This window comes from Sinocyclocheilus grahami, unplaced genomic scaffold (genome assembly GCF_001515645.1).
Source record: "Sinocyclocheilus grahami isolate Dianchi unplaced genomic scaffold, SAMN03320097.WGS_v1.1 scaffold39.1, whole genome shotgun sequence".
Classification (NCBI taxonomy): Eukaryota; Metazoa; Chordata; class Actinopteri; order Cypriniformes; family Cyprinidae; genus Sinocyclocheilus; species Sinocyclocheilus grahami.
In genome coordinates, this window is record NW_015505218.1 from 1,199,460 (window position 1) to 1,212,438 (window position 12,979).

General features: G+C 38.0%; 1 protein-coding gene and 1 long non-coding RNA gene across 4 annotated transcripts in view; one reads left to right on the forward strand and one right to left on the reverse strand.

Moving 5' to 3' along the window:
- Positions 1-11,378, forward strand: part of LOC107581903 (uncharacterized) — a 32,012-nt gene extending 20,634 nt beyond the window's left edge. The window contains exon 4 of the long non-coding RNA XR_001608878.1: positions 11,366-11,378. This is a non-coding gene — a long non-coding RNA (uncharacterized lncRNA). The remainder of the gene's footprint in view (positions 1-11,365) is intronic.
- LOC107581902 (glucocorticoid receptor-like) overlaps positions 1-12,979 on the reverse strand; it is an 84,540-nt gene that overhangs the window by 17,770 nt on the left and 53,791 nt on the right. For 2 of the 3 annotated variants that reach the window (XM_016267582.1, XM_016267580.1), the window contains exon 4: positions 6,646-6,672. The exons of the other annotated variant lie outside the window; for it this stretch is intronic. In XM_016267582.1, coding sequence (XP_016123068.1) covers positions 6,646-6,672 — 27 coding nt within the window. The remainder of the gene's footprint in view (positions 1-6,645; positions 6,673-12,979) is intronic. 3 annotated transcript variants of the gene reach the window in all.

Consider the following 12,979-nt stretch of genomic DNA (forward strand, 5'->3'; position numbering starts at 1 on the left):
AACAATACTACAGCAAGAATAAAAGCTACGCCTTCTTTCTTTGCGTGAACATTTGGGCAGCGTTATGCAAATCTTCCCACATCGTGAGGTAGACATGTGGGGGCGTGTTAGAACGAGCTGTTTTAGTTAGGCGTGGTTGACTCTTAACTTTTATAAAGAATATCTCTTTGGATTTGGGACTTTAGTCTTTGCAACTTTACAGATCTTCTTTATGCACCAAGAGCTTGTAACATTCCAAAGAGAAAAGAAAATTTGAAATCGCATCATATGACCCCTTTAACATTTTAATAATTCACTGATAAACTAGCGATTTTTTGTTTTCAGTTTAAGAGATGAAGTCGGCGACACTGATTTATCATCTCCACAGTAGTGATGTGCCTGTATGCACGTTTCATAGGGATTACATAATCTGAGAATATTTGTTTTCCATTTGAATTGGTTTATTTGAAAGTAGACATTTCACTCTCTACAGATATATATTTTAATGTCTGTAAGGCAAGCATACACGGAGCTTCAGAGTTTCACGCTCAAATTCACAGAGGTCGAGACGCCAGAAAGCGCATCCTGTTTGCTTTCATTATTTTACAAAAGTGCCATGTTTTGTTGTTATTGTGAGTGCACACAAATAAACATAGACTTTACAGATTTGAAAGATGTATTACTCTTATCTGTATGATAGTATTTTAAGAGCAAGTGACCGTACCGGCGCCTCCATCTGTCCTGCAGTGAGCGTGCTACTGTTCAGCTTACACACGCCACACAAACACTTGAATAATGCACATTTTTCTAGATTAACATCAGATTGAGCAGCCATGTAAAGTTGATGCTACTAACATATTTCAGATGATAAGTCATATTTGAGAGCAATGAATGATAGGCGAGCGTTTGGATGTCCTGCCCGATGTACTACCACATAGATCAGCCGCTAACGATCTGCGTGACTTCACCAATGTGGATTTTTATTTATTTATTGTTTTTCTGTGACTAAGCGACTAATAAAATTTTGGTCGACCAAGCCTCTTCTGGTCGACTAATGGTTAGGTTGATTTAGGTTACCAATGTTTTAAAGGTAAAAGGTAAATGTAAAACTAACTAAAGCTGGCTTGAGCCTGATATGATGGTCTTTCCAAAGTAGTAAGTCTTGAATCACATCACTTTAAAATTCAATGTTGACAATAGAATAATCAAATATGAATATGTAACAGTATGGAAATTGAAACCTGATCAATAAAAAAAACTTGTTTTAATGATTTCAAAGTTGAATTTTTAGCATCAAATAATAAGTCACACGATCCTTCAGAAATAATAAAAATATTCAGATTTGCTGCAAAAAAAGAAAACATCTATTATTTTTATTATGTTGAAAACAGCTGAGTAGAATTTTTCAGATGATGAATAGAACAGCATTTATCTGAAATGGAAAACTTTTGTAACATTATGAATGTCTTTATCATCACTTTTGATCAATTTAAAGCATCCTTGCTAATAGTAAAAATATTTCAAAATGTTACTGCTTTTGGTGCATTTTGGATCAAATAAATGCAGGCTTGGTGAGCAGAAGATAATTATTCAAAAAAACACATTTAAAAACTTGCTGCTAAAAAAATATATATATATATATATATATTTCTTTTTTCTTTTTTTTTTTTTGTGTGTGTGTGTTATGTAATAATTTTATTTTTGGGTGAACTACAGCATCACTCCAGCTCTATGCTGTACATATCATGCCAGCAGAACCATCGCATCTTTATTCATTCCTAGTCGAGAGAATCCATAACTTCAGAAAAGCTTTTCCAAGCCAGAAATGTTTGGAATTAGTACAGAATATTAAGCCAAAACAGATGAATAATCAAACGCCACCTCAACCAGTCGACTGCCAACCACTCAGCCAAAGACTTTTATGGATTTCTCCATTTGGTGTGGATAACATGCCATCCAACAGTCTGTAGAGACCCAACTTGCAGAATTGTTCATTTTGCATCCAATAGCCAAATACAGTATTCAGTGCAGCTAAAAGCAGGTTTTCTTTGTTCTATTTTTCAGTAACCAAAAACACTGCCAGGAGGTTTTTGTTTGACAATCTAATAAAAAAGCTATAAAGAATCTTCTCTAATTGTTATTTTTACATTTTATTTAATAATAAAAAACTTACTCAGTTACTAATGTAACCTCAGTTCCCTGAGATACGGGCATGAGTACTGCGTTTTGCTTAAGATGCTATGGGAAAACTTTTTTTTCTCTGATGACTGAAGCCTTTTCAATAATGCAGTGTAACTGCACGGCCATTGGTTCGTGCAGTGAATTAAAAATGAACCAATGGCTCGGCAGCAGAGCTGCACAAAGCCCGCCAGAGCCCGCCAGAATGGGTCAGGCCATCTGGCTATACAAATGGGCATTTCGCCATAGGATCTTCAGGTTACTTAGACTGAAGCGACGACTGAGTCATGCAGCTACATAGCACGGCCAGCAATGGAGTACTTGTTCCCATATCTCAGGGAACTGAGGTTACGTTAGTAACCGAGTATGTTCCCTATCGATACTTCACTCGTACTTGCTTAAGACACTATGGGGAACCAGTACAATCCCGCCGTGCTATGCTAGAGGAACGACTAATACTTGAACTTGCCGTAGGCACCAGAAAGGGGCCCAAAGTGACCAAGTATTTTGCAGGAAAATCCCGCAGGAAGCAATAGAGCCAAACTCCTAGAGGTCGGCTCGGCCTTGAGTAATCGTCCCAAGATCATTTTTGTACAGCCTCGGAACTCAGTGAGGGCCAAGCACATACAGAAAGGCGGCAAACGCCAGAAAACACTGGTTTTGTCATATGACAAGAGTGAGCCCGTTATGCAGAAAGGACCCAGGCCTGTAAGTGTGTAAATGTGGATGGCGAGGCCCAGCCGGCCGCCGCACAAATCTCTGCAATGGACACACCGCTAGACCAAGCCTCTAGTTGAGTGGGCTCTTACTCCCATGGGGCATTGTAGGCCCAAAGAAGAGTACGCTAGCGCAAAGCATCAATTATCCTTTTGGAAAGTCTCTGCTTCGTGACTGGAGACCCGTTGATGCGGCCACCGACGCAAACAAAGAGCTGTTCCGTCTGAATTCCAGCTCTTGCTGAGTCGAGAACTTTTCCCAGGAACGATATCCATTGGCTTGGGGACAGCACACTCTTGGCAAAATTGACCCCGAGTCCCAGGCATTTTAAGTGGCTGAGGAGGAAGGATCTGTGAGATAGCAGCTCGTCCTCCGACTGGGCCAGAATGAGCCAGTCGTCGAGGTAATTCAGAATGTGGATTCCCATCTACCTCAACGGGGAAAGAGCCGCATCCATGCACTTCGTAAAAGTGCAAGGAGCTAGGGACAGTCAAAAGGGAATGAACGTCACCGGGAATGACCGGGAAAGCCACTCCCTCAAAGGCGAATCTCAAGAATCGTCTGTGGTGGGGGGCTATCTGTCGGAGTTCGAGAACGGGTCTTAGGCTGCCATCCTTTTTGGGGATGAGGAAGTATCAGCTGTAGAAGCCTGACTTGCTCTGAGCCGGGGGAACCATTTCTACTGCTTCTTTCGCCAGCAAATTCATCAGGACATCTGCGTCCTTGCTCTGAACCGAGGTGGAAACCACGCTGCTGAAATTTTTTGAAAGAATTGAAGTGTATAACCTTGGTTTATTATCCCACAAACCCAGTCTGACACTCCAGGGATGGCTTGCCAGGCCTCGGCCCGTGTGGCGAGGGGTTGGATTGGTTCGAGTGACAGGCCGTCAGCACCCTGAACTGAACGGGGTGCTTGAAGGCACGACAGAGGCTGCCGCGGGGGGGGGGGTGGTCTGGCTGTAGCGAGACTTGGCCCCTTCCTCTTTCTGTCCCGCAGATCAGGAAGACGCCTGAGGCACTGGGTCCAGCACTATCTTGGGCCGGGGTCCCTGGCGCTTAGGGAATGGATAGCGTCTGGTCGAGCAGAAGCGATGACGGGGCTCAAGCTTAGAAGCTGATTGAGCAGCTGGAGGTGCGGGCTTCACGGGCTGCTGAGTCGGCGCCATCTTGGGGTGACTGGAAGCAGTTGCAGAACTGGAGCGCTTTGGCAAGAAGTGTCGCATTGCCTTCTGCGCGGTGGTGAAGTGTTCAGCAAAACCCTTAACCGCAGGTCCAAACAGGCCGGTGGGGGAGACCGGGGAGTCGAGAAAGGGGAACTTATCCGCATCCTTGATCTCCGTAAGGGTCAACCATAGGTGGCGCTTGAGCACCACTAGAATGGCCATGTACCTGCCAATCGCCTGAGCCGTCATCATTTAAAAGTTGCGGGGTCTGGGCTGGAGTTTGGCCTGAAAGACCTGGAGTGAAGCGCCAAGGCCACTTGTCCAGCTGACAAATAGGCTTGTCCAGCAAGAGCTGAAGTCATCCTACATGGCTTTGACAGGTGGGCGGCCTTTGCTTTCCAACCGATGGCCGTGGGCAGGCAAAGATGCGCGGCCACTGACTCATCCAGGGGAGGCAGTCTGTCGTACCCTATTTCTTTGGTGCCGTCGACCGATGTGAGGGCGGACGAAGAAGAGGCACGTAGGTGGGCCGAGTAGGGGGCGCGCCAAGATCTGGTGATCTCGTCATGGACCTCTGGGAAGAATGGTGAAGCCCGTTGATGAGGGGCCTGACGGCTCCCCGGCAAGAACCATTCATCCAGGCGGCTGTGGGTGGGTTCCTCAAGAGGAGACCACTCCAAACCCAGGTCCTCCACAGCTTTAGACAGGACGCGGAACAGTTAGGCATCCATGCCTGTGCTGGTTACGCTGGGCTGTGCAGACGGCAGGGGGGTGGGGTCATGAGACGATAAATAGAAACCTCTCTATGAGGAGAGAGTGAGGCACGCGGGGGCTCAGCCGGTGTGGGCTAACTTGTCTCTGAGCGCCGAGTTCCCGCTGCTTTTTTCTCACAGGTTTCTGGGAGGAAGGAAGCGGGAGGGCGCGGGGGGCAGAGTCACTTTCTGAAAAGAAAGCTAACCGCGAGCGCAGAGAGGCAAGACTCATATCCTCGCAATGAGGACATTCAGTCTCAGTGAGTGCAGTTTCAGCGTGGGCAGCGCCCAAGCACACTGCATTATTGAAAAGGCTTCGAGTGAAGTATCGATAGGGAACTAATGTTCCCAGAAGCAAAAACTGATAGTGTGGAACTGCATTCAGGTAATGACAATTGCATTTACATCAAACTTACACAGAGAAGCTGGAGAAAACTTCGGATAATATATCTTCAATTAAATTTATTTTCATTTTTTAACCCATAAAACTATCATTTGTTAGATTTATGTTTAAAGTAATATGTTGCTCTGGCTATTACCACCTTGAAATATCAGAAAATTCACTTGCAGTGAGAACAACGTGATCTCATACTTCATGTGAAAATACTGCCCACCACTCCAAGCCATTTCTTTTCATTAAAGGTTCGAATAAAACAATAATGTCACGCTCTAACATGTTTAGCTGGCTTGAAGCACTCTGACTCATGTGTCTTCCCATTAGGTAAAGACACATCAACAAAACCCATCAATACGAATGCAGTCATACAGCAACTCAGAGGGACTAACTGTGGCGCAAGCAAAATCAAGCAAAGTGCAACTATAATGATTATCAGAATGCAAACTAGTAGTGACTAATAACTAATGCAGTTAGCATGCTTGTGGAGAGGGTCAGAAATTAACTTTGGATGAAAAATGACACCGTAAGTGACAAAAATATCCTACAAATATATAAATGATTGGAAACACTTTAGCTTAGGGACCAGTTCTCACTATTAACTAGTTGTTTTTAGTATGCATATTACTAGTATATTGGCTGTTTAATAATACTTATAAAGCACATATTAATGTCTTATTCTGCATGACCATATTTAAAATCCCTTAATCCACCCCATACCTAAACTTAACAACTACCTTACTATTAATAAGCAGCAAATTAGAAGTGTATTGACGCAAAAGTCATAGTTATTAGTTAGTTAATAGTGAGAATTGGTCCCCAAACTAAAGTGACGAAAATATTTACTAATTCAGAGGAAAGTACTGTTGCGATTGGTTTTATATGGTGATTTTAAAAAATCAGCTCTGAAAAAGACATAAGGTTAGTTATAGGCTATTGCTATAATCTAATACATGGACCTGTCAATTATTTCACATTTTAGTAGTGTTTATTGTGTTATGATATGTTATTATTTATGATATACATTATTTTCAGCTACTTCAATTTGATGCTGAATTGGCTTTTATCAATAATTGCCATAATTTTCCATACATGTAATATTTTATTATTAAAAATATACTGATTTTATATAGTTTTAACTGATAGAAATATATATTTTATTTTAAAAGAAATAAAAAAATCATATAAATTAAAAATGTAAAATTAATTTCATGCCCTAATAAAGGTACTGTAAATGCCCTTGAAAATCAAGACCAGCTGGCAATACTGCCCCTCAAGAAAAATTGTTAATTTCTGACAGTGTTTGTGGGTAATTTCTTTTTCCAGCTCCGATGATTGAACTTCATTGAATTTGTGTTACTGCTATGAATTATTACTAAAGACAAAAAGCATTTTAACACAGGTGCATTGTGGGGCGAATGAAACTGGAAGCAAAAGCATTATTGAAGGTGAATTTATTTACCATCTGTGTTTTGTCGTGCTCTCCATCCTTCACCATTGCCAGAGCAACCGAAGAAATCAGGGAAGAAAAACAAAAATAACAGATATAAATGTTTCAAGTGCTGAAAACACAGCTCAGTTCATGCTGACACAAAATGTGAAGCTGGTTAGCAGAAGCTATTCATTTCATTCGTTTGGTTGCAACTATGAATTTTAAAATATAAAAAGTCCTTGATAACACTTTAATTTAGGGGCCAATTCTCACTATTAACAAGTTGCTTATTAGCATGCATATCACTAGTATATTGGCTGTTAATTAGTACTTATAAAGAATACATTAATGCCTTATTTTGCATAACCATATTATAGATTCCTTAATCCAACCACACACCTGAAGTTAACAACTACCTTACTAACTAATAAACAGCAAATTAGGAATTTACTGAGGCAAACGTCATAGTTAATAGTTAGTTAATAGTAAGAACTGGTCCCCAAATCCTCTATACAAGACACATTCATATCTGTTATTTTTGCATAAAGAAGACATATTTTTTCCCTGAAATTCGAAGCTTCTTTACCACAAAAAACGTTTTAAAAGTCCTCGCTCTGACCTTTAAACAGTACCCCAACCAGGCACACAACTAGTCTCTCCACATTTAACGCTAAAATACTGTGCAATGCAGCAAATCAAATCTGATGTTTAACATCAGAAATATAAACCAAGTGATTTGTCAATCTTAGCCAACATTAACCAAAATTCTTGTCGGTTAAAAAGATTTACAAAAGACAAGACAACTTTTGATTAGGTGTCACTTTATTGTGTCACTTTTAACACTGTGCTACTGTACCTTTAAGACTTATATATGCAAATTACCTTTGTTATGATTGGCCATGATCTTTAACTTGTTATTTCATTCATAGAGGCAAGCCAAGATATTGAATACTGAATATGGGCGGATAAAAAACTGAGCTTAAATAGAGGTAATGCAAATTATTATGCAAATGACTTATTGATCATCAGTATATAACTAATGAAACTTAAATTAAAGAATACCTTATTCCTCAGGGTTCATTTCCAACAACAACAACAACAAAAAGTTCCTTCTGACATAGACATGGACATTTTAACTATTACCAATCTGTACCAACAGAAAGTTATATTTTCATTAAATCAGGATTGTTATTTAACATATTTTCTTGGCACACTAGAGCGCAGCAGTCCACGTTTAGCAGCCTTCAACGTCAGTTAAAAGACTGACTGAAGTTAAAAATCACTTTGAATCAAAATCAATCAGCTCCAAAATGAATCACAACATCATCAACTTTGAATTGAAGAAAAAAGACAAGACTGTTTACTTATATGAAGCAATTAACTATGCATCCCATAAAGCACTGCTTTGATTAAGACGATCAAATGAGAGTACAATATGACTTAGAACCACTGATTCATGAATAGAAACCATTGGCAAAATATTTAGAATTAAATACTTTTCTAATTTGTGGATTATGGTTAGTTCTTCACCGGGACTTTGGTTATCTTCCATGGTTTCCAATTAATGCAATTGCTCAGACTCTGAATTGTGTACATGGCTTCTACAGAAACAGCATCTCTTCAACCTCTGAGCACATATATTCTGTTCTGAAAGATATATATATATTATATATAATCAAATTACTGTGGCCAAAATGAATTGGGTTTTTACTTTTTGAATGCCTATGTTTTGCTCTAAAGAAGAACGGATGGCAGATGATGCCACAGGAGTGGATTTGTAGCAACATTATGCAGGTGGACTCGGTTTCAGTATTCGGATGGAGCATGTGTTAAAACAGGAGGGAATTCTGTGGAGGAGCCAAGCACATGAGCTTTACTGCTGCGTGCTCTTTTTCTAAACATATTCTGTGCTCCAAACACTAGGAAATATCTCATCTCAAAGTCACACATCTGCAGGACACCACACTTTGACAATGTGTTTTTCTCTGTGACTAATTAAGGCAAACCTGATCATCTGTCTGCTAAGGTTTCAGAAAACTGTGATTGATGGAGCTGATAACACAAAAACATATTCAAAGGATACCAAATAAAGTATCACCCTGTAAGTGCTAGTGTTTGTGATTCTATTAGGGGAAAATAAATGATATTCAAAATATCATTTAAACAAAGCTGTATTTCTTGGAAAAGAAACAAATCAGAAATATTTCAGACTCTGCACGATTTTCGAGGTCAGTTATTTATATACAGTTAGTAATTGTACTAAAGCAGAGATGCCCAAAACTCGGTCCTGGAGGGCCGGTGTCCTGCAGAGTTTAGCTCCAGCTTGCCTCAACACACCTGCTGGGAAGGTTCTAGTAAGCCTAGTAAGAGATTGATTAGCTGCTTCAGGTGTGTTTAATTGGGGTTGGAGCTAAACTCTGCAGGACACCGGCCCTCCAGGACCGAGTTTGGGCACCCCTATACTTAAGGTTCCTGCTTTGACTGAAGCACGAAATGCCTTTGGGAACATTCTCATGCAGAATATCATGGATCAGCATTGCTTCGACATGGCAGTTTATGCTGCCATTATAGCTAAAGGGGGGCAAAGGAATTGATTCAACTTTCATTCAAATTATTACAATAATATAATTTGTATTGAAAAAAAATAGAAACACACAAAACATGCTTTTACCGTTTTTCTCAATCGATTTGACACTTTTCTCCAATGTAATGCACTTGTTCTCAAAACAATTAACATAGCTATCTAAACACAAACTTATCTTAACCAAACCGTTCGACTTTACTGCAAAATGAAGCACTGCGATTTTTTCTAGAAATGCATTTATTAAAAGTAATAAATATTAACATCAAAACTGTTGGTGTGTTCTCTATTGATTATAAAACATACCCAGTGGTAGATGCAGAAATATGCTAATGAAAATACATGTTAATTGCATTTTTTGCTAAATAAAATTGTTCTTTTTCCAAACAAATTGTATGTATGCAAATTGTATAATATCCAAGGTACACATTTCTAGTAATTGTGCTGTTAATTCTCATATTGTATTTCCAGAAAGTTTTGGAATATTTGTCCTCTCCCCAAATTTGTCACTACCGAAACAGTAATAATAATTTAATTAGAAGGGTTATATTGACCTATTAACATTTTGCTTACATCTAGTTTGTAAATATAAATATATATATATATAGTTGCTATTTTACTACAATTTTTTTCAGAGGTAAATCCATGACAATTAATTTTTTAACAACTCTCCCCAAATTTGTCACTACCGATGTTGTATTTTGAATCAGATTTTTCTTTGTAAAAGGCAAAAAGTTAATCATACTGATTTCAAAGTTAAGGGTTTGTTAGTTTGAATGTACATTGAGCCAAAAAAATATCTTAGTTGATAATTCAGTTTACTTTATTTTTGACAAAACATCCCATGGTTCAGTAGTGACAGCACATTTTCGGTAGTGACAGTAATGCTTTGGCAGCAACCACATCACATTATAGAATTTTAACTCACATACTAAAATACTAAAACATACTAAAATACAAAATAATTGCATAACTGTACTAAAATTTTGTTTATTTCCCATCATACTGATTTCAAAGTTAAGGGTTTGTTAGTTTGAATGTACATTGAGCCAAAAAAATATCTTAGTTGATAATTCAGTTTACTTTATTTTTGACAAAACATCCCATGGTTCAGTAGTGACAGCACATTTTCGGTAGTGACAGTAATGCTTTGGCAGCAACCACATCACATTATAGAATTTTAACTCACATACTAAAATACTAAAACATACTAAAATACAAAATAATTGCATAACTGTACTAAAATTTTGTTTATTTCCCCCAAATATGAGGATTACGTGTTTCTTTTTGTCACTACCGAAACAATGATGACATGTTTCGGTAGTGACAATTCTATGGGATAACACCCAAAAAACAAAGATGTCACTACCGAAACTCCACCAAATGTTTCAGTAGTGACAATTTTAGATAATTTTGAACCTAACTCGATGCTAATCAGCACATGGTTAGCTAGCACAGTTCTGAACAGTGGTATAGTGTTGGGTAAGTTAGTCAAAAAAAGTATTTAAGCATTTAAGAAGTAATCAGATTACTAATTACTTTACTTTCAAGTTTACTTTACTTTTCAAGTGATCAAACCTAAAAATTACACTTCAAAGAGAAACTCATAATTCTTTCATTAATTTAATATTGACTTAAAAATTACATAAGTATCATTTGTATACACTCCCAATATCAACAACACTTTTTTAAAGGGTTTTGTAAAATAAAGGAAACAAATAGGGTGCGCGTTCTGCATTCTCAGTTTCCGTGAATATCTTTCTGAAACTAGTCACTAAAATGAATGAAAATGACATGAGAAATACAGTATATCTAAAGAAAGCTTGAAGTGTCTATTATTAAATGAAGTAAGTCGTGTCGAAAACAAATATTCTCTGATAAAATAATCCGTATGAAACCAACGCCAGGTACCATGCTTGAGATGCGCGGACATGTAAATGTCCACATCACCTTCGTAAACAAAGAAAGATTCAAGTTCATCTCGGCTTCTTTTCGTTTTTGGAAGAAGACACGCTGTGAGGAATAAGCCTTGAATTGTGATGCCAACGTGGCTTAATCCAGCGGATGATCTCATTCTAATGAGTCATTTATTTTTACTTATATTAGTGTTACTGTGACATAAACTTATACACATTCACTTGTTGAACTTTTCTCAAGCTATAATGCCAGAATAAAATATGTGAAATCGAGTGCAACATTTTGAAATATGATAGGCAATCTTTCATTGCATCTAAATGTTGTAGGACTCGTCTGCATTAGCTTGCAATCTCCGGTGATTTATTAAAGGGCATACTGATGCACAAAACATGATTTTTACTTCGTATTTTTTAAATACTGCATTTGTAATTTAAGTAACATAATTTTATTGACATTAGTAACTGTAATACAATTAGAATTACAATTAAAATGTAACGCATTACTTTACTGCATTACCAGGAAAAGTAATTAGAATACAGTAACGCAGTTACTGTGTAACGCACTATACCCAACTCAAAAAGGTGTGTTTAATTGCAGAAAAGAAAGGTGTTCGGTAGTGACGTTCCTTAAAGTTACACACAGATTTTTCAGACTTTTGAACACATTTACCTTGAAATGATGAGACCTATCTACTCGCACCTTGTAGCTACGAGAGAGGGGGACACAGGAGTATTTCCTGATCATAAATTTATGGGTTTAGTTCAAATCTAGGTAAAAAGTCTCGGCCAAAAGACTAAAACATACACTGTTTCGGTAGTGACATGAAAAATGCAGGACACATTTTTTTTTACATTAAGTTTCATAATTTACAAAGAAAATATGATTTTTTTTTTTTTTAAACGTAAGAGGGGGACACAGGAGTATTTCCTGATCATAAATTTATGGGTTTAGTTCAAATCTAGGTAAAAAGTCTCGGCCAAAAGACTAAAACATACACTGTTTCGGTAGTGACATGAAAAATGCAGGACACATTTTTTTTTACATTAAGTTTCATAATTTACAAAGAAAATATGAATTTTTTTTTTTTAAACGTAACTTTTTAAAAGAATCAAAAAGACACTTTTAAAAACAACAATGGAAAAAAATACAAAAATTATTTCAATATCATTTTCATAAGTCGAAATTTAGGGGTTAGGGTTCGGGACAGCCACCTCCCAACTGAAAGCCCCCAATAAATTATTTTATATATATTAAGTCTAATATTTTAAATATTATTTTGGGTTTCAATAGATAATAGAAGGATTTTAGTTTGCACCTATTTTGTAGAATAGGTGCCCCATATATTGTGTATATCTAACTCCTATAACTCATGTGAAAAACAAATTGCCCTTACTTAACTTAAAATCGGTTTGTGATCTGTTTGTGAATTTGTTTGACTTTTTTAGCTGGTGAAAATACTAGTGTTCAAAACAATCTTGATTGTCCATCTGAATGATCTCAAAATCAAGCATAGCATCAGTTCTGGCAGGCCACGTTAGTCAAGCTCACATCAGCTGACTCTCAGCTGATCCATGTCTACCCATAGGAATGCGACACCCATCACGGCATTCATATATATAAGGTCCTTCAGTATTATCACCAGATTTCGCGTTGCTCAATATCTAATTACCCACCTCCATCCCCAACTCCTCTCATCAGTCAGGATTCAGCCTTCTGATGCTCATTGAATCAGACTAATTTCTTAAACGTTACATTAAATGCTGAACCTTTATGATATCTGCAATACATTCATGTTGGTTCTGTTCTGTTTACCCTGGGGGGTTATTGCTGCTCTCCCTGCTCTTATCCATGCTAGGCTGAACGGAA